The 21,127-nt window shown below is 42.3% G+C and overlaps 1 protein-coding gene across 3 annotated transcripts in view; it reads right to left on the bottom strand.

The window, feature by feature from the left end:
* Nucleotides 1–868: 868 nt before the first annotated feature.
* AP2B1 (adaptor related protein complex 2 subunit beta 1) overlaps nucleotides 869–21,127 on the bottom strand; it is a 108,343-nt gene continuing 88,084 nt past the window's right edge. For all 3 annotated transcript variants that reach the window (XM_019981350.2, XM_019981349.2, XM_070772648.1), the window contains 4 exons: nucleotides 15,225–15,309; nucleotides 14,214–14,300; nucleotides 6,126–6,280; nucleotides 869–1,334 (listed from right to left, as the gene is read on the bottom strand). In XM_019981350.2, the coding sequence (XP_019836909.2) occupies nucleotides 1,260–1,334; nucleotides 6,126–6,280; nucleotides 14,214–14,300; nucleotides 15,225–15,309 (402 nt within the window). In that variant the 3' untranslated portion in view covers nucleotides 869–1,259. The remainder of the gene's footprint in view (nucleotides 1,335–6,125; nucleotides 6,281–14,213; nucleotides 14,301–15,224; nucleotides 15,310–21,127) is intronic.

Genomic DNA, 21,127 nt, shown 5'->3' on the forward strand with positions numbered 1-21,127 from the left:
AGAGAGCCGAGGGATGACTGTGTGGCACCAGAAGCTCACTTTCTCCCCACACCCACCCTGCTGGCCTCCAGCACTGAGGGGCCTCCATTCTGGCTTCAGGGTTTACCTTCAAGTCCCTGGACAGAGACTCTGCTGCCACCGGATGCCAATGAATGGAGCGCCAGAATCTGCGTGGAGTGTGAGGAGAGCCATAAGGAAGCAGGCACCGGAAAGGTAAGAGAAAGGCATCGAGGAAAGAAAGTCGACGAGAGGGTCCCGCAGTGAGAACTCTGATGGGGATTCGGAGACACAGCCCCCCACCTCTGCTACCGAACAGTCAACAGTCCTCAGGCGGTAATGTCCTGTTTGTCTTTTATCTTTTTCCTTTTTAGAAAAACCAGGTTGGATGAGTTATTATTTCAAGTAAGTCTGTTTCAACTCTAAAACCAAGATTTTAGATGTCAACTGGATCTGAGATTAAATTAAATCCAGAGCAGGAGATGGGGGTGGGGGTGGGGGGTGCATTTTGATTCCTGAAATTCTTTTGTCAGTGTCATTCTCGGATTTGACCTCGGGAAAGGACTGTGTAAATTCTTCTTCTCAGCCTGGGTGCCTCAAGGCCCCATTTCCTACACCCTCTAGCACCATTCAAGGAAGACCACCATTCCTAGCTGCAGCGCATCAAAGGAGATGAAAATACAGGGCAGGAGGAATCACAGGAAAAGGAGTTTGGAGAGAAAAGAAAGTGATCAGGAACAAGGCTGCCACGAGGTGGCAAGAAACTGTGTCTCTTCCCTCCAGGACTGTGCGGTTGTCTTAACACTTCTCTCAGTTACACACTATCCCTCAATTTCTCGTATGTGCAAAAATATAAAACAATAAAGTGCAGTTTACGTTTCAGTGACACTTTTCCTTGCTTTAATATTTTTTGTTGTCTTTTTCTGCTTTTGAAACGAGGTCTCGATTACAAAATATCAAACTACACTCAAAACTGCAGCCACTCTAAGGACAGCATGGAGAAGCCCACAAGTGAGGACAGAGAGCAGCGGGTGGCACGAGGTGGGAAGTGACTGAAGCAGTGGTTACAGACGGTCACAGGAAGCTAAACTATCCAACAGGCGGTGCCCTAACATTAGCACAGGTTAGACTAGTCACTACCTTGGCGGGTAGCCTCGGTGTGTTCAGGTTCAGATTCTACATGGCGATAACAATTTCTTCCAGTTAAAGAGTTCTTGGCCTGCACCGATCACAGGGTGGCTGGAGGGCACCGGACCAGTCTATTAGTTTTTCAAAATGCTGTCGTAGACCTGATAGATGTACTGGGAGACCTCGGGAGCTCTACACTTCAGTGACAGCTGTGCGGAGGAAAAGGAGAAGGAAGATTATTAGCACGGAGGCTGGCATTCGCTCAAAAGGTATCCACGTACTCAGTTCAAGGAAAGCTCTTTCTGATACAAGGGGAGAAGGGCTTCTATCGTTGAGCAGCCAAACAAAGAGACCCTGCTGATAGGAGGTTCTGTGGGTTTTAGAATTTCAATTTAATCAACGTCAAGCTGTGCTGTGTTTCCACCCACATTCTACGTGGGTCTGCAAAGTTGGGAAATAATTCCCAGGAAACACTGTAGGGGACAGATGCTTTCCTGCTTTGCCAGGAGTCACAGGGACCATAAGCAAGTGAAAAGCGAAGGGCTAAAACCCTTAACGTGCCGGTCATTTCATCTCTCTGTTCCAGTTTCTGTCTTCACAAGGATGGTTATCTCAGTCCCAATTCAGGAGGACGGATAACTAAGTAAAATAAAAGCAGGAGCTAGACAGCTCCAAGGAACTAGTCTTCCCTGTATTATAGAAGAGAACATACACTGCTAGCGAATGAAGGTAAGAACCAACACAGGTTTCCCTTGTAGCTCAGATGGTAAAGAATCTGCCTGCAGTGTAGGAGACCTGGGTTCAATCCCTGGGTCGGGAAGCTCCCCTGGAGAAGGAAATGGACAACCCACTCCAGTATCCTTTGCCTGGAAAATGCCATGGACAGAGGAGTCTGGTGGGCTGCAGTCCATGGGGTCGCAAAGAGTCGGACACGACTGAGCGATTAACACTAACACTAAAGAGACATTTACCGAGTGTAACTGTACCATTTATGTCAACAGTGTTATCTTTCAGCTTCTGCCTCTTATTCAGGCTGGTCAGATACTTCTCATATCACTCTACTTGTCTATTACCACCTCTTTGTCTAGTCTAACAATTACCAAATTAAAATAGTAAAAAGATTTCAATGCTGAACACTGAGATTTTCACTTTGTGGGTCAACAAGCGCAAAATTTAAACCTAGGTTCGGACTCCTGAATTGTACCAGATTAGGCAAATTCACCAGATTCACAATAACGTTAACAAAACAAGCATATAAATTGCATTAAGAACCAGAACACTTAATCTCTGTTTTCTGTATTACTGACATCATCGCTTGTTTATTAAAGTAGATGAACAAAAGTTGTCTTTAACGATATACCATAAGATTTTACATTATCTTACCTCTTTATTGTCTTATTAGAGACTAAACAATTTAACCAAGTTCAAAGAGGTGAGAATATTTTTGGTAAAAATGTCAGGAAGATGATTGGTCAACCCTAAACTTCTTGAGAAAACTCACATCCTCAGAACTGAGTGAGATTTTAAAAATGCAAAACCAAGCCAAACAAAAAGAACATCACAAGAGGCTCTATTTAAAATTTACAGCTTTAATATACATTCTCTAAGGCATTTCCAGAACTGCTGCTCGACATCCATTAGGAAGACAGTGCTGATACATGTAAAACAAAGTGTATAACTAATTTTAGAATACAAATATAAATAGAAAACGCCCCCCACTTTGGTCCCAGCTGCCGCTCTAGGCCCTCCCTGCCTTTCTGCCCCTCCTCCAGCCTCTCCACTGTCAGTGTTGTAGACAGCTCTCATGGGAAAGTATGCGGGTTCAGAAGAGGAGGAGGAGAGGAAGCTAAAACCAGTAAGAACAGCTAAGGGAGTTAACTCCCAGACTAAAGAGGGGAGTAGTTCCTCCTCCCCCAAATACAGTTCTGTATTTTGTCACATCTCTGTAGCAGTACTGGAACTTCCAACCAGTTGGAGATCCACTTTTGGTTCACTAGTGATAAGAGAATGTTGTCTTCCTCAATAAAAGCCCAAGGTGGGCACTGGCAGGAGTCTAGACGCAGACAATCTGAGCTGCTCTTTGGAGGGGGGAAGAGAGGGAGGGGAGGGGAGGGAGGGTAGGAAGAGAAGGAAGAATCTCTTTCTCTGGACTGTTCTATTACCTCCCTCCTCCAGACACCCCAGCCTTTAACAACAGGTTAAGTTTAGGGTTAAATCCATTCCTTGCTTTCCAACAAGTACAGTTAAGACAAGCTGGAACACATTAAAAAATTTTTTTTTGGCTAATTCCTAAAGAAAGCAAGAAGGAAATGTACATAAAAAAAGAAGCTAAAAAATCTGATTTAGGACTGTGGTCTCATTTTATATGGGAAAAGAGGTCTTTCCAGGATTTTAACTTTTCGAAGCACTAACCTACTTATGTGTCACATCTTTTAACACCAACCACCGAGGAATGCCACCTACCTAGACTCGCCTCCCTTGCCTAGGTAATAAGCCAAGGACTTAAACATCTACTTCAGGTTTATGGCCTGGAACACATACTTCTTCACCTGGGACAAGTTATCTTTCTAGGTGAGAAAGAGCTACTTAGAGATTATGAGGGCTCTTCCCCCGGGGATAAACAAACCTTCTTCATGACATATAGTAAGGGGACAAAGGAAGTGATTTATCATGTAGTGTACTATTACTCTGGAGAAGGCAGTGGCACCCCACTCCAGTATTCTTGCGTGAAAAATCCCATGGATGGAGGAGCCTGGTAGGCTGCAGTCCATGGGGTCGCTGAGGGTCGGACACGACTGAGCGACTTCACTTTCACTTTTCACTTTCATGCATTGGAGAAGGAAATGGCAACCCACTTCAGTGTTCTTGCCTGGGGAATCCCAGGGACGGGGGAGCCTGGTGGGCTGCCGTCTCTGGGGTCGCACAGAGTCGGACATGACTGAAGCGACTTAGCAGCAGCAGCAGTACTACTACTTGGTCATCAAAAAAAAAAAAACCCAACAAACACCAAATGATTAATATATGCAATGACTTAAGACAGATGTCAAGGATATTAGGCTAAGTGGGGGAAAAAAGTCTGAAAAGGATAGGACCTGACTTTATAGAACCCTCTCAAAATGACAGAATTATAGTAATGGCAAACAAACCTATCAGTGATCCCCACGGGTTAGGCATGGGGTGAGTCTGTAACTATAAAGAGATAGCAAGGAGGAGTTTTTTCATGGCGACAGAACAGTTCTGTTCCTGATCGTGGTGGTGATTATCACAAATGTGATAAGATTTCATAGTACTGTACACTCCTTAACCAAATAAACTAAAAATAATGATGTAAAAACTGGTGAATTGTATTATGGGTGTAAGATGTTCTCAATGAGGAAAATTCAGTGGAAGATATATGGGAACTCTATGTACCATTTTTAAAACTTTATGTGAGTCTTAAATTAGTTCCAAATAAAAAGGTTTTAAACATTTTAAATCAACTATGCAACTACTAAGAGGTCTTTGTCAAAATTCCCACTATCCTTAATGAACACAAAGAAGACAGGAAGTGTTCAGATATCTGAATTCTTAGCACAACTTACCTACCAACAACTTCTGTGATCCTGAATAAGATATTAATCATTCTGGACCTTGGTTTCCTTATCTGCAATCTAGGGGTAATCATGCTACTCTAATCTAGCTGAGATGGAATACTGCAGACAATTACATAATGAATGATAAAAAACACACACACACAAATACACATACTTTGAGAAAAGTTCTAGGGAAGTAAATGGAGTTATTTTACAAGACCTGATTTTACAGTAGAAACCTGTCCCTCCAGAAGAGCAGACAAGGCTTTCCCTTTCTTGGGGAACTCAAGGAAAATGACAGGATAGTTTCTTACAAAAAAAGACAAACGACTGGCGGCGGCGGAGGTGGGTGGGAGGAGTGTACCGTTTATGGGAGAAGCCTCAAGTTTCTCAGCTCACAAATGCTTGGGCAAAAAAATCTAGTTAGATGGGACGTAGTATCACTCACACACACACACACTTGCCCAGCTTACTTCAAGGGGAAACTAAGAATTTTCAGTTCAGGGTGGTACTACTTCCTTGATGTATGCTAATGAACACACATTTGCCTTAAAACTAAGGAATGGAGTCACAGACTTTTCTCGGCTAAATGGCCAAAAAGTTCACTGATTATAAAGCTTTATCAGTTATTCAATTATTGAACCTTATTTTTCTTATCACTTTCCTTTCCCCTCATTCAAAACAGTGTACAAAAGCCTTGAACATAATAGAAGAATATGGTATTTCCCCTATCCCAAGGGTTTTCTTATACTTTACAAAATGCAGATGACAAGCAGCATCTTACTGGGAGACGGTATTTTACAACAGTAAACAAATGGCCAGTGCCTAGGGTATTACGGCTATGCTGATTAACAAAGCAACTGGCTCCTCCCCTAAAAATAAGGCCAGGATTTCAATTTTAGTCCAGCGTGGCACTGAAGAAGTTTTCTAAAGTTCCCTTTCAGGCTATAAAAGGTGTGTCCCATTTTGCCTTAGTTTTTCAACAAGCATTTAGGACATACAATATCACTAAAGAGGATCATATGTACAGGCATTTTGACATCCTTACATCCAAAAGCAGGAATGAGCTTGAAATGAGCTACGAAAACAATCCTCTTAGCGGCCTGTTACAGTATCACATGCACAGATACGCTAGATGAGCATTAACCGACACTGATGGAGCTGCAGGTTCTGTGAGCAGCTCTGTATATACCTGGAGGAGTCTGAGGCACTCCAGCAGCCAGAGGCCCCTTCCTGGTGAATGGAGGCAGAACAAGGTCTTCTACGAATGCAACTGGGGACTTTTTTGACTGCTTGTTTTAGATATCTGGGGAGTGCAGCAACTCCACCAGGTCTTTCCTGGCAAATTAAAAAATGCTAAGAAAAAAAACGAAAGGGCTCTTACCTCCCTCCGTGAACCCATCTCACCCATTCTGAAAAAGGCCTTACCGTGTAATTGGGGTTTCCTGGTTGGATACGTAGCTCGGCCAAAATCCAAATGCCGTTAGTGAGCTTCAGGGATTGGTACAGCATGTCCTGCCCTTCTACATTCCTCTTGGCAATAGTATAAACATTGTTGTTTTGCAACTTGCTGGAAACAGTGTCTAGAAACACAGATTCAAAACGCAACACCTTCAGTTACAAAACCCAACAAGGACGCCATGAGCCATGTGTGCTCAATTAGCCCTGATAAGCACCGTCACATGCATGTGAGCACATTTCAGAGAGCCCTTCTCCCACAAGAGCAAACTGTGAGGAAGCTCTCCAAGTGCCTATGCACCACATTCCAGGCCAGAAAACGGAAGAAGGTGCGACTAAGCAGCAGTGTTTGAGAACTACCTGTGGAGATTATGGTGGGTCTAAGCCATTGGTACCCTTAAACTATTACTAGGAGCTAGACAGGTAAAAATGCACTGAAGTGGACAGAGACAGAAATGGGTGAATGTCTGACTGCCATGTTGGGATTCACTTCTGGAACGTTGGTCCCAGATCCATAGGGATACAAAGACTGACGACTGAATCTACAATACTTCCCAAGTCACTACTACTCCACCACGAGCCACTCTGGCCTCCCGTGCCAGGATCAGAAAAGTGCCAGTTGCAGAAATCCTGCAAATCAAATTTGTTAACCTTGACGTTTAGGTGTTTGTTTGTTTGTTTTAAAGCACGAAAATGATTTCTTAAGCCTCTGGGGACTATACCCCAAATTAATAACGAAACAAAGTGCCTTAACAAAAGTTTTTGAGAAAGACTGAAGTTGTGCAAAGATGATTATTCCAAGGCCTGTAACCTCGACTGCCACTGAGGCCTTTGTAGCCATCAACACAGGAGAAGAACAGGTTGATGTTTGGGGTCTTCCTTGTGCCTACGTACAGCACAGAGACATGACATTCTACAATTAAAGGTCATTTCTCTCTCCTTGTTCTCTGACTGCTAACATGAGATGCTGCAGCACCAGAGAAAGAGAAACTTTAAGAACAGAGATGATAAACATCATTTCTTTGTTGATAGTTTATTACATTTGTTTCTAATAAGAATTAAATTACTCAGGAACTAAATTCTCCCCATATAAAAACCAGTCATACTCTATGGGAGAAGGCTGCTGTGATGGATGGTCTTTCTATTCTCCTAGACGGTAAACCCTCTGAGCACAGGGATCCTAGAGTTTTTCATCACTGTGCTTCTCACAGTATCTGGGACACAATGAGTACCTGCCATCAATATCTGTGAATAAGCCTCTGACTCAGGTGTTGGAGATGCCAATATGTGCCTAATGCCATAGGCGTTAAAAAACATTATTTAAGACATTTCCCCAAAGAAATACAAATGGCCAACAGACACATGAAAAGATGCTCAACATCACGAACAGATAGTGATAATAGATAAATGCAAATTAAAACTAGAATGAGGCACCACCTCACACTAGTCAGAATGGCCATTATTTAAAAGTCTACAAATAACAAATGCTGGAGAAGATGTAGAGAAAAGAAAACTCTCCTATGCTGTTGGTGGGAATGTAAATTGGTGTAGCCACTATGGAAAACAATATGGAGGTTCTTCAAAAAACTAAAAATAGAATTACCATATGATCTAGCAATCCCACTTCTGGACAAATATCCAAACAAAATTATAATTAAAAAAGATACATGTATTCCTATGTCCACAGCAGCACTATCCACAATAGCCAAGATCGGCAAACAACCTAAATGTCCATCTATAGATGAATGGACAAAGAAGATGTGGTACATATATACAATGGAATGACTGCTCAGCCATAAAAGAGAACAAAACAACGCTATTTGCTACAACACAGATGGAACTAGAGATTATCATACTAAGTGAAGTAAGTCAGAAAAATAAATACCGTATTATATCGTATGTGACGTTATGTGTGGAAGACACAAATGAACGTATCTATGAAACAGAAACAGATTCACAGACACAGAGAACAGACCTGTGGTTGCCACGGGCGAGGTAGGTAGGGGTGGAATGGAAGGGGAGGTTTGGGTTAGCGGATGCAAACTACTGTATACAGAATGGGCAGACAACAAGGACCTGCTGTAGAGTAGAGCGAGCTACACTCAAGATCCTGTGACAAACCATGGCGGAGAAAATGCACAAACATGTATGTGTGTGTGTGTATATACACGCAACTGAAACAAAACGTGTGTGTGTATATACACACACTACTGAATCACTTTGTTGTGCAGCAGAAACTAATACAATATTTAAATCAACTACACTTCAATTAAAACAAACAAAGCCAACTTTCTCTGGGGAGTTCTTTGGTGATCTAGTGGTTAGGATTTGAAGCTTTCACTGCTGTGGCCCAGGTTCAATCCCTGGTCAGGACACTGAAATCCCATAAGCTGTTAGGCTGCCCCCCCAAAAAAATCTGCCAGAAAAACCTCACATCTATTTGTTTAGTTATTTGAAGTACAGTTGATTTACAAAACTGTGTTTCAGGTGTTCAGCAAAATGATTCAGATACTTATATATATGTGTGTGTGTGTATATATATACTTTTTTATATTCTTTTCCATTATAGTTTATTATAAGATATTGAATATAGTTCCCTGTGCTATACATTAAATCCTTTTTATCTGTTTTATATATAGTAGTATATATCACATGTATGGATGTGAGAGTTGGACTATAAAGAAAGCTGAGCGCCAAAGAATTGATGCTTTTGAACTGTGGTGTTGAAGAAGACTCTTTTGAGAGTCTCTTGGACTGCAAGGAGATCCTACCAGTCCATCCTAAAGGAGATCAGTCCTGAATATTCACTGGAAGAGCTGAAGCTGAAACTCCAATACTGTGGCCACCTGATTCGAAGAGTTGACTCATTTGTAAAGACTCTGATGCTGGGAAAGATTGAAGGCGGGAGGAAAAGGGGACGACAGAGGATGAGACAGTTGGATGGCATCACTGACTCGATGGACATGAGTATGAGCAAGCTCTGGGAGTTGGTGATGGACAGGGAAGCCTGGAGTGCTGCAGTTCATGGGGTCACAAAGAGTCGGACACGACTTAGTGACTGAACTGAACTGATGTATCTGTTAATCCCATATTCCTAATTTATCTCTCCTCCTTCCCTTTTTCCCGTTTGGTAACCATAATTTTGCTTTCTATGTTTGTGAGTGTAATAAACATCTATTTAGATGTGGTCTAATTTTGGAGCTAATTCTTGCCCTGATGTCTTTCTTCCACATTCAACCCAACAAGCGCTCAGGGCAGGAGGTACTAAAGCCCATTCATTAAACAACTGCATCACTCTTAGTTATGGCTTAATTTCCCTCCTTTTATTTCCAGTTTCCACTAACACCAAGCAGAGTAGTTGTAACTCAAGAATGGGTTCTCTTTGAGAAGCCAAAATGTTTATCTCAAGGTCGTTACGCACAAGACAGACAGGAGGGAGCCTCAATATACTTTCTCATCACCTTCTGGGGGGTCAGGCAGTTCTGGCTGTCACCTTGGTTCCCACAATGAAGGGCTCTTGCAGCTCAGACTGAGTTGCTAGGCAACATCACCAGCTGGAGTTTGGCTTACATCTTTTGACAGGACCGTCTTTAACACGAGGAGGATTGCTTTAAGTTGTAAAAGCCATTTCCAAGTTTCAAGGCTCTTGCCCATTTCCAAGGAAACAGAAAATACACACGACAGAATCTTTTGTTGAAGTTCTACCGTGCTGCACAGGCACACGTTCTAAACAATATATAGAGCAAGGCCCAGATGCCTACAGATATGTCATGGTTTTAAGTAAGAGGTGACAGGCTAAGTAAGTGGTGATGGGCTAAAAAAGAGATGATAGGCTAAGAAATGGAAGCACCCAAACACACATACACACTCACCCACTCCAGAATTAAAAAACATGGCCAACAGCCAGATGGAATAAGCAAGTTGAATGGATGGAACTTTAATGTGTTTGGAAGCATTCCGGTTAGGCTCTGCTCCTACTGAATGGCTGTTAGCGTGATTTCTATCAGAATACTGCATGGAGGGAAGAGGGTTCTATAACATAACTATGTGTGAGTCAATTTTTCTGGCTGCATCACATAGCCTGTGAGATCTTAATTCCCTGACCAGGGATTGAACCCACACCCCTGCACTGGAAGTGTGGAGACTTAACCACTGGATGGCCAGGGAAGTCTCTGTGAGGCAATTTTTATAAACCTTAGATTGTAGGTTTGAGCTAGAGGGCTTGAAGGTAGTAGGATAACCAGACTCTGCTAAGTGAACTCATTAAGAATGGCAATGGGACTTCCCTGCTGGCAGAGTGGATAAGAATCTGCTTGCCAATGCAGGCAACATGGGTTTGATCCCTGGTCTGGAATGATTCCACATATTGCAAAGTAATTGAGCCTGTGTGCCACGACTACCGAGACCACGCTCTCGAACCTGTGAGCCACAACTAGGGAGCCCATGCACGCCAGAGTCTGTGCTCCACAAGAGAAGCCACCGCAAGGAGCGGCCCATGCAATGCAACGAAGAGTATTTCCTGCTTGCCACAACCAGAGAAAGCCTACACACAGTAATGAAGATGCTGCACAGCCAAATCAGAAAAAAACAAAACAAAACAATGGCAATGGGAGCCAATGTAAAGAAGCTTCCCAGCCAGACTGGGATATACTTCTTGACAAAACGTCACAGTTCTTTGTGTATGTTTGTTTTTTAAACATATCCAAATTCCTGGGGAAATACGATGGAATCTTATAGCTGTGAGACTTGGAGAATGAGAATGTAATGGTAAGACACTGACATCTGCCCTACAGGAGAAGAGTTTTTATTAAAAGACAGTCAAATACAGTTACACATGCATTAAGATGTAATTTCTTTGGGTTCATTTGTCTCCTACCTCAAATCTGGCTTTGGGTCTGAGGCCTAAAATCTTAGAAGATGGGAATGTGGTCTTCCCTCCCTCGTCTTCCTACTTTAGCTAAGGTCGCACCTCTTCCAGCAGCCGTAAGAGTGAGAAGGTACTCGGAGAGCGGGAAGGGACCCAGCTGGGACACAGTCATCAGCAAGTTGCAAACCACTGTGACTGCTAAAAAGAACACCTTTTTAAAAAATCATTTGAACAACCAAATTGTACTTAAGTGCTGACTGGCAATGCACTTGTATTTATGAAATGGGGAGAACCATGACCAAACAAAGAAACAGAACTCACCCTCACCTATTCCCTGTGCCTGAAGAAATATCTGTCCCTTATTAGAGAGCCTAACTAGAAAATACACATGTAACATGTCTCTGAGTTTTTCAAAGAAAAACAAGCACTTAATTTAAAAAATAGGTTTGCAGGACACTTGCCCGAAAGATTCTTTTCTGGATATGGCTGGAGATGCAGCTATTTCTTATGTACTTAAGACAGTGGTCCCAGATATGACTAGTGCCAGGAAGCAAGGAGACCCATACAATTGGGTGCCTTTTCCGAACCAGTATTTTCCAGTATTCACACCACTAGTGACACATCATAAGCACACTATCATACACACTTTTCTATTAAGAATTGATAAATTATTAAGGCTTAGTAAGAGGGTTTCTTTTCTTCTTTCTTCTCTAGAAGAAATGGAAGAGCAGAAGTAAAAGCTCAATGCTAGGCTGGTCAGTACTTTAAGCCTGCGACTTCCTGTAGCCTCAGAGTGTTAGCACCATCTGTCAAATGTCTACTCTGGCACAGAAAAGCTATTTAAAGGGTTGGTGCTATTGTGATTAGGACAGATCAGCTGGAAAGGAGGTATTTTTAGCTCTCAACCCAGGGTGTTGAATCAGAAGGCACTAAACCTGAAAACGTTCCTGTTAATTGAGCCCTCAGACTGGAAGGAAAAGAAAAGCTTGGGGTAGGTACTCCAGACCTCGGGGTGGAGGCAGAGGACAAGCTAGAAAGGATTAGCTGCAGAAACGGTCTTTAAGAGATCAGCAGTGATTCAGTGGGAAATGATGGATGGCCTCGAGCTCCCGGAGAAGAGGACATGGCTGGGAATTTTCCCTGGGCTCCGTGTGCTGCACTACCACAGGGCAGGGTGCCACTGGAGAACTGATTCGCTGGTATTTGGAGCACCCAAGGCAGGGAGGAAGTGGCATGAGGCCATGGCTGAACTGTTCAAAACTGAATTTGTTCTGGGAAACTGTTTCTGTTTACATCAGAAGACACAGCTCCACTGGGAGAAAGGCCAGATACCTTTTCTTTGGCAAGATCACAAATGTACACCAAGGTTCGGAGCCCCCATCTGGAAGCAGGGGGATTTTCTTTATTAATCTGACAGGCCAGACTAAAACCCCCAATCATCCAAATTTCCATTTTCTTTTTTGAAAAATCATGTCTCCTTCACACCAGACCTCTGAGACCAAATCTGCTTTCCCAGGACTCTGGCCTTTCTCTGCTGTCTCTAGGCCAGAGTTTTCCTGATCATATGTGTTCAAGGAACACTGGTTCTCCGTAAGACGTTAGTAATAAGCATTTTGTGATTTTAAATTCCATAGGGAAACATTCAGTTGATACTGAGTTACAGTGGTTTCCTCAGTGCGGGAGGCTTCAGCTTCTAGTGTGCTTATGTGCAATGGCAACTTCTAAGACAGGCCCATCATACACTGTACTTCCCAATCTTATGACCACAGAACCCTTTTCTGAGGGACAAATGTTCTCAGGAGTGTAATATATGAAATGACTTGGGACTGACCACACAAGGGTGACTATAATCCTAGCTATTAGCCACTGTGGGTTCTGCAGCGCAAGTTTCCTGAAAAAGAGGTTAAAAAACGTAAGACTGTCCAACCTCCCAAACTCATCAAATGAGGCTTGTGGTAACTAACCAGTGAGCCTAGGAGAGACAGCAAACACCATCACCTACCTAGAACATGGCATAAAAAACAGCTCAATTTAAATACGATTTTTTTTTTTTTTAAACTCAGCAAAAATCTGGTTTTGTTTAATAGCTACATAACCAGTCAGGCTGAGAAACCTAGAAGGCATGTGGTATTTGTGAAGAGAATCAATAAACTGTCACGGCAGTGGACACTACAGAAGACTGTCTTCCTCAAGTACCTCTCCAAGGGCTAAGAGAAGCCCTGTAAGAAAAAAATCTGCCTGGAACACAGAGGATGGACCTGTAACAGAGCACACCCACTCCCTGCAAAAAAATTTTTTACCAAAAAATTTTTAAAGAACAAGTTGAAATGCGAAGCCAGTGAGTTGTTTTCTTTCTTTCTGTCTGCCTTTCTCCCAGGGCAACACTCTAGCCACAGTGGGAGGGCAGCATGCCGGAAGGAGGAAGTGACAGGGAATGAAGAGAGGCGGCACTGACTAGCATCAGGTCTCACTCTCATTCAAACTCATAAAGTCTTATATTAACCTCAAGGAGAGACTGGGACAAAGGCAAGACCCTGAACAGCTTAGGGCTCCCTTCCATGCCTGAGGATGCTTCAGTGAAACAAAGCCTGAGGCACTGCCAGTGGGTACTGTTTCTCCTCTCCGGTTCCCAGGCTCAAGTTCTAGTGTAATAGTAAAACTAACTACTAAGGCAGCTATAACTTTTTAATGGTGATTAAGGCGGTCATATCGTCATATGACAGCTGACTCAAGGAAAGAAAAAGGCCACAAATTAGGCTTTAATCAACTATGACGTAGTCTTATTTAATAATAAACACAGGATTCCAAACAAGGATCTCAGACAGAGTCACTACTGAAGGCTGATGTAAGAGGACAAACAGTCCTTTTAATTCTTGGGACAGCACATATCTTCAAGTGCCAATTACCTGATGCTTAGAATGTTCAAGTAACATGACTGATCCATGTTCAACTACTAGACAACTGGGCATGTGGATCCATTCTAGTTCTTAAATCTGTCAGCTTTGTAGCTAATCTAGTGCCTACCATCAAAACATCCCAAGTGTTTAATGAGAAGTCTGCAAAGTAATATACCCTTTACTCACTAGAAATAGGTAGCTGTGAAAAAAAGAGATAGGTAAAGAGAAGACAGAATTTTCAACTATCTAACTGAATATACTAAGATGAAAATGGAAGTTAGAGTTATCACTCACCAGCATTTAAATGACATTCCTTAATCTGAAACTGAAGCTCATTTTCATTGGGAATATCCTTCCATGTTGCAAGGAAGACCTGGCGCTCTGTGGGGGAAGCAGAGGTAAAGGCTGGGTGTGCACAATCTGGCAACAGTCTGACATCTGAGCCCTCGTACCATTTCCCCTTTGGCGTGCTGGCTCCAGCAGTGCAGCCAGTGGCAGTCTGAGACGAGCCAATGCTTAGCTATGCACCAGTGCTGTGCTCCAGGTTAATTAATCCCTCATGAGTCGCACTAATATACACTGGGAAAGACTTTACAACTAGGCTTGTTTTGGCTCCACAGTTTTCCTATTTAGGTGACTCTGGGTAAGTCTTTTGACCTTTCTGATCCTTAATTCCATCATATATTATACCTGCTATACTACCCAAAGAGTTATTGTAAGAATCAAACCAATAAAATGCCAATACAACTTAATATGTATCAATATAAGCTAGTTTTATTAGCTGGTGGTTTCCTAAGTAAGGGAAGAGAGAAATATCAACCACCACATGGGGAGTACTAACAGTTTATTATAAATCACTGAATTCGTATCTTGAGACAGTAAGAACTCAAGACAGGGCTAAGTGCTAAAACCTGCACATATTATCTCAAGTCATTACAAAAAACTATTTTTGCTTTGTAAACGTGGAAACTGAAACTCAAAAAAACTAAGCATCTCGCTATAGTCACAAAGCTAACAAATAGCCAAGCTGAGATTTCAATCCACATCTACTTGTCACCAAGCCATTTACTGTCTGCTGTGGTGACTGGCTTATTCAGACAGTGGGCATTGTGATTTAAAGACCAACAGCACAGCAAGATCAACTGTGACTCAGGCAAATACATAATCAGCAGTTATCAGAGCTTTAGAATAGCCATCCCCCATTTTTTTAAACCTCAAGATAAATTGAACTTCTGGGGATACGCTCCACCTGGCGTTCAGAGGAAGGGCGAAGGTATATTTGGCAGGACAGGAGGACACACTTACCCATTTTGCCATCTTCTACAAAAAGCACGTTGAGTGGGATGAGGCAGCTGAAGTAGAAGACATCAATATTGTTTTTCACAGCCACCTGCCAGGAAAGTAGGAAGGGAAAATTAGGACATCATAAGAAGGCAGGTAGGAGGGAAAGAACAGTTACTGTCTAGAAATATACCATCCAATTTCCTTCCTCTTTAGGCAGTACAGGAAACCCCAAATTAAGACACACCAGCCCATACACTGGAAAGTATGCCCCTACCTACTCCACTATCAGAGCACCATCGATCGACAACCTGCAACTCTGCCCACTCCATGAGGGATAAATTCAAGGCAAATATTCTATGCCTGTAATAGTCTACTCAGTTATTTTAGTAGTTGCTGTTGCTATCACTAAGTACCTGTATTAACAGGTATTTCTAATCCTCATTATAACTCATGATATCCTCATTATAACTATCCCAAACAAAGTAGTAAATGGTACTCCCCTCTCATTTTCCTGATGAAGAACTGAAAGATTAAGTAACATTCAGGGCCACACTGCAAGCACACAGAAAAACCAGGATTCAAATGCAAATTTGACTCTACAGTGATTTTTCTCTCTCCATAGTAACTGGTGTCATAATGCCCTTACCTTTTTTCTGACATGAGTTTTAAAGTGCTTTCTTACTTCCTAAGTCATATGACTATAAAAGTTTGGGTCAAACACTCGTAAATTTGATGACTCTAAGGCAAAGCCTTTGAGTGAATGAAGAAATGAGTTTTCTTCTCACAACACAAACTTCTGGATGTGCACAGGCTGTGATTCTACCGTGGCCTGCTCAATCCAGCAGAAGCTATTTATATATATATTTTTTAAACTACAATACGTATAATACTTGTGTTTAGGGGCAATACTGTTGGTTGCCCCATTCAGAAACACCATTCAGAAAATCTTCCTAAACTGAGGCAGATTGTAAGAAGCAAATATGTATGAGGGGAGACATAGGAGAAAAACTGCTTGAAACCATGCTTCCCACTGGTTTCTGTCACTGGTGATTTTCCTATCTATGCTCTTAGTGCCACAGAAAAATATTTCTCTGGGTGAGTTTTACAATCAGTAACCATGACTATTTCTCTTTAAAAAAATAAAGGTAAAAAGTGCTTATCTAGCACCACCATTCTCCTCCCACCTTCTTGGGGGCAAGCATGTCTACACTTATCAACTCATCTTCTCCACCTTAAACAGTAACTTTATTTCATCCTCCATAATTTGGTTTGGGTGTATCTACTTGATATCTTTCTACTCCTTCCCAGAAGAATTTATCAAGTTACTTTCCTTGAAACTTGGGCATTGAAACTTTCAGTTACCAACCCCTAGGAGTTTCTAATCTCTATCACATAATCTGATGCCCAAAATGCTGGGACAGCAGGAGTCCCCAAAAGCTTGAGTCTGGTGAATGCAACCAGAGTAACTAACCTCAGGAAAGAGGGACCTTGACACTCTTTAAGATGTACTAGAGCATCACTTCAAAAAGATTATACCAGCTGCAGGTCTCCGGGAAAGATGTATTTTCTAATTCATCTGGTACTCAGCAGTTAAGAGAAGGGGAACTCTTTACTGCAAATAAGGGCACCAAGAACACCTTGAGGGAGTGCCAGGCCCTGAAAAGGGCATTCAGAAGTGCAAACTGGAGGTGGTACAAGTGGGCTCGTGTGGGTTATATGTCCTCCAGGAGATAATATTAATGATTCTTAACCAAAGACTTATATTAGAATCATCTGGAGAGATTTTTCAAAACAGAATCTTCGACTCCATCCTGTATTTAAAAAACAAACAAATAAACCAATTTCTGGGACCTGGCACACCTATTTTTTGAAAAAGTTTCTAAGAAGACTAACCAGACAAGTAATTAATTTAGAACAATGTTACCTAGGAAGTCCTCTTGAGCGTATAAATAGCCTGTGCTTCTTAGGGAATCCTTAAACCAACTGGAGCCCTTTAACCATGGAAAAGATGTGAAAGCTCTTCTAGGTCAGCAGTGCTAAACCATTCTGCCCTGAGGACCCTTTTGACAAACATATAAAACTCATGCAATGTTTCCACCAAAACTTTAGGGGTTTCAGGAGACCCTAAAGCCTATCCCTAGGTTTCTGCTCTAGATAAATTATCTGAGAAGCTGGCACACCCAAATTGGTGGCAGCAGACACAGTGGTTTTGAACATGGACTCAGGGACCAGACCAGACCACTTGACCATGCTGACTGTTCCTTACTAGCTGTGTGACCCGAGGCAGGAGTACTCAGCTCAGTCTCTTGCCTAAAGAACAGAGATAACCACAGCACTGAATGCATGGGGTCGTTATGAGGCAAGTTAATATTTGCAGAGCACTTAGAACGGTGCCTGACTTACAGTTAAGTACTGTGAACAAATGTTTCCTAAAGAAAAGTTCCCTCTTCTTTCACCATTTTCTGCTGTACACTTTACTCAGAATTTTTCATAATTAAGATAACCACATTAGACTTACCTGAATCTTTCACATGCTCAAATGTAGTATTACAACTATGCTAATGAGAGATATCAGGAGAGATTTTTAAAGAAAGGCTTACTGGGAAACTGTTAGTTTAATGATTCCTCTTGCGACTGTGCTCCTGGTCAAACGTCATCTTCTTATAGGATCAACGCACAGAGCATTCCTTGGAAGAAGTGGTTCATCTCTATTACATTAGCTCTTCAAAATCTGCATTTTGCTGCTCTCAAACTTTTCCTCTTTTGTAGAGTAAAACATAGCCTGTAAAATGCAGGCTAGAACTGCATTTATTTCAAACGTATATGGTTCCCCTGGATGTGGCCCCTGCCTATGTCTCTAGTCCATTTCCTTAACGTCAAGCATATCAAAATAACTTCCTGCTCTCCAAACACTAATGTTGTTCTTTCTGCTTAATATGTTCTTTTCCTAAAGCTTTATCTGTCTGGAAAATATCTATTTAATCTGAAGATTTAGTTCAAGCTTGACAAGGATTTCTCAGGAAGGTTCTAACTCCCCTCCATCGCACCCACACCATGAACTTCCACTGTAGCATAAATAAGCATTTATCTATGCCTCACCCACAAAACACGGTCTCTTGCTCATGCAGGGGCTCTCATCTTCACTCACATCCCAGTGACTCAATAAATACTTGTTCCCTTTGATTAAAGGGAAGAAGTTGACCAAATGGAATGAAACACTGGTTTCTCAACCTTTTTTTTTTAAACCTCCCTATCACTCATAGGCAAACATCCTTTCACCACTCACGCGGCCCACTGGGCACAGGGACACACGACAGGGCAAGGCTGGGGCAACAGGGCGACACGTGGGCTCACCTGGTTCCAAGTCACTGAACATAGCATCTAAGTGTGGGGCAAGAGTAACACAGGTGGGAGACACAACCCAAAGAATACGAGTCTCTAAGAATATGCCAATAACTCTTCAGGAGTCCAGGCCAAAAAAAGAATCAAGGAAAACACAGTATGAAGCCAGTTCAATTTTAACCCAGATGGCGGCTACTCTGAAATAGAACTGAGTAAACCTTATAGTATGATATTGATTGCTTCAGAGGGAGAAAGGGGAGTTCTTTGTTTTCTTATTTTGAAATTCACTATCCCAACAGGTACAGAGCAGAAAGACTTAATCCAGACAAGCTAAAGAAGTACCTTCTAAGAGCTTTCACAGTGATGTCTAGCCTGCCTATGGCAAATCAATTATCACATACATATCCAACTGCCTACTTAGTATCTTCACCTGGATAACTAACAGATACCTCAAAATGAACATGCCCAAAACCAAATTCTTGATCTCCTCTCCTCATCCCTAAATGGAACCTCCTGCTGACTTTCCAAACCCAGTAAACGAAATACTGCAAGGCTTTCTATGGTGTCTCTGCTTCTGCACTTGTCTTCCCCACCTTCAACACCTAACTTCCCAGCCTCTTCTCAACACAGCATCAGAGTGATCTTAAAATGTAGGTCAGTTCATAGATATCTCCGTGTTTGAGCCTCCAATGATTACCCAAAATTATAACTGCCTATGGTCAGATGCCTGTTACCTCTCTGCTGTCACATGCTGGGACTCTCGCGTCAGCCATGGGAGCCAGCTGCTGTGCCTTGCACACACCAGGCATGCTCCTATCTCATAACCTTTTGTGTTTCTTCTGTCTGAAATCCTCTCCCACCAGAAATCTGCAATGTTTATTCTGGCCTCCTTTAGGTCTTTGCTTTAATCAAGCATTATCTTCTTATGTAGGTCTTCCATGACCAACGTATTTATGAAATCATACCACCCAATCTCCACCTCCAGGACTCCCTAGCTCAAGCTCTGCTTTTTCTCCCATTGCTCTTATCTGTCACACATTTTTACTGATTTATTGGTGCACTGCCTGTCCCTGTGCCACATAACACACCTCCAGTAAAACGCAAGTTCCACAAGGTAGGGGATTTTTGTCTCTTGTTACTACTCTCTTCTCAGTTTCTGAAACAGTGACTGGCACAGAGTAAAGGCTCAGTAAGAATAATGACTGTAAAATACATGGCTCTAAGTTCCTGACGGCCACTGGGCTTGGACAAGACATGAACCCGGACTAAAGTTTCCAAAAGGACAGTACTTCTTAAGTTTTTCCCAGTGTACCTCCTTTAACAGAGGAAGAAAGAATGGACATATATACTGGGGTGGAGGTAGGGGTAAGGATCAGGATTAGGGGCATAGTATGAAGTAGCCCATAAGAACAAAATTTCTTTGAACTTCCTTGCTATCCCATAATGAATCCAAGCATTTTAATATGAAATGTGCTTCTTCACTTATCTGTAAACAAAACTGATGCTCCAGAGAATACACGTGTATTCTTCAGCCTCAAGTACTTCTTAACAAGGTGGTTTTAAACACTGTGGGTCACGACCAATTGGTGATTCTTAAAATTTGTTTAGTGGGACGTAACTGGCATAAAAAAATATAATAGAAGGGACTTCCCTAGAGGGCCAGTGGTTAAGACTCATGCTTCTACTTCAGGGGACGTGAGTTCGATTCCTGGTCGAAGAAATTCTGCACAGTGTGGCCAAATAAGTAATAGAATAGAAAATGTCATAGTGTATCTCACTAAGAGTAAGTAATGGCTCCTGAAACTGTTTTAGTTTTATGTACCGTATGTGTGAATACACTATGCAAAATGTACCTCTTATGTAAGCTGCAGCCAAAATCTATAAAAGCCCTAAATATTCACTCAGCAAATGATAAAGCAAGCAGTGAGGAACTGGGCTCAGTGAGCTTAGGAACAGGGTGCACACCTCAGTTTCTGCTCTGAGGATGCCTAAAGCAGATCCCAGATGGTACCAAGAACCAAATTACTTAAATCCTGTGTTCCTCTGGTCTGCCACGAGCAACATGGGGACACAACAATATTTACTTGCTTCTCAGGGACATCAATAGGAAGAGCAAAAAGAAGTGATTATGAGGCACTTGGAAAACACAAAAGTGGGCTAGAAACGCTTAATAATAATAATGAGTTTTACAAGTTACTTTCAGTGGCTGCTGGGGAAAGAGCAGCCTGACAGCTTCAGCCTGTAACCAGCAATTAGTTTCTCTCCATAGTACAGAAAGCCTGCTGCAGGGGCTGCAGCCCCTTTCTGGCGGCACAGCTGGAGATGAGCAGGCTGAATTAATATTCTAACCTTGTTCCAGTGCGCTCAAAAGTGCTATAAAAAGGTACGAGATGAACTCGGTCTGACTCTGGCAAATGGGGCCTCTACCTACACCTCTCCCCACAGATCACTACAGGAGGCACTGCCACAAGAAAATTCAAGGCAAGCGGTACACAGCTCACCTTTGAGAGTGTATCATCTACTCTTCTGTGACGTCACTTGTGACCTTTCCCAGTCTCTGAGGAATTTTTTCCCCCTTTTTT

The sequence above is a fragment of the Bos indicus genome, chromosome 19 (assembly GCF_029378745.1).
Source record: "Bos indicus isolate NIAB-ARS_2022 breed Sahiwal x Tharparkar chromosome 19, NIAB-ARS_B.indTharparkar_mat_pri_1.0, whole genome shotgun sequence".
NCBI classification, from domain to species: Eukaryota; Metazoa; Chordata; class Mammalia; order Artiodactyla; family Bovidae; genus Bos; species Bos indicus.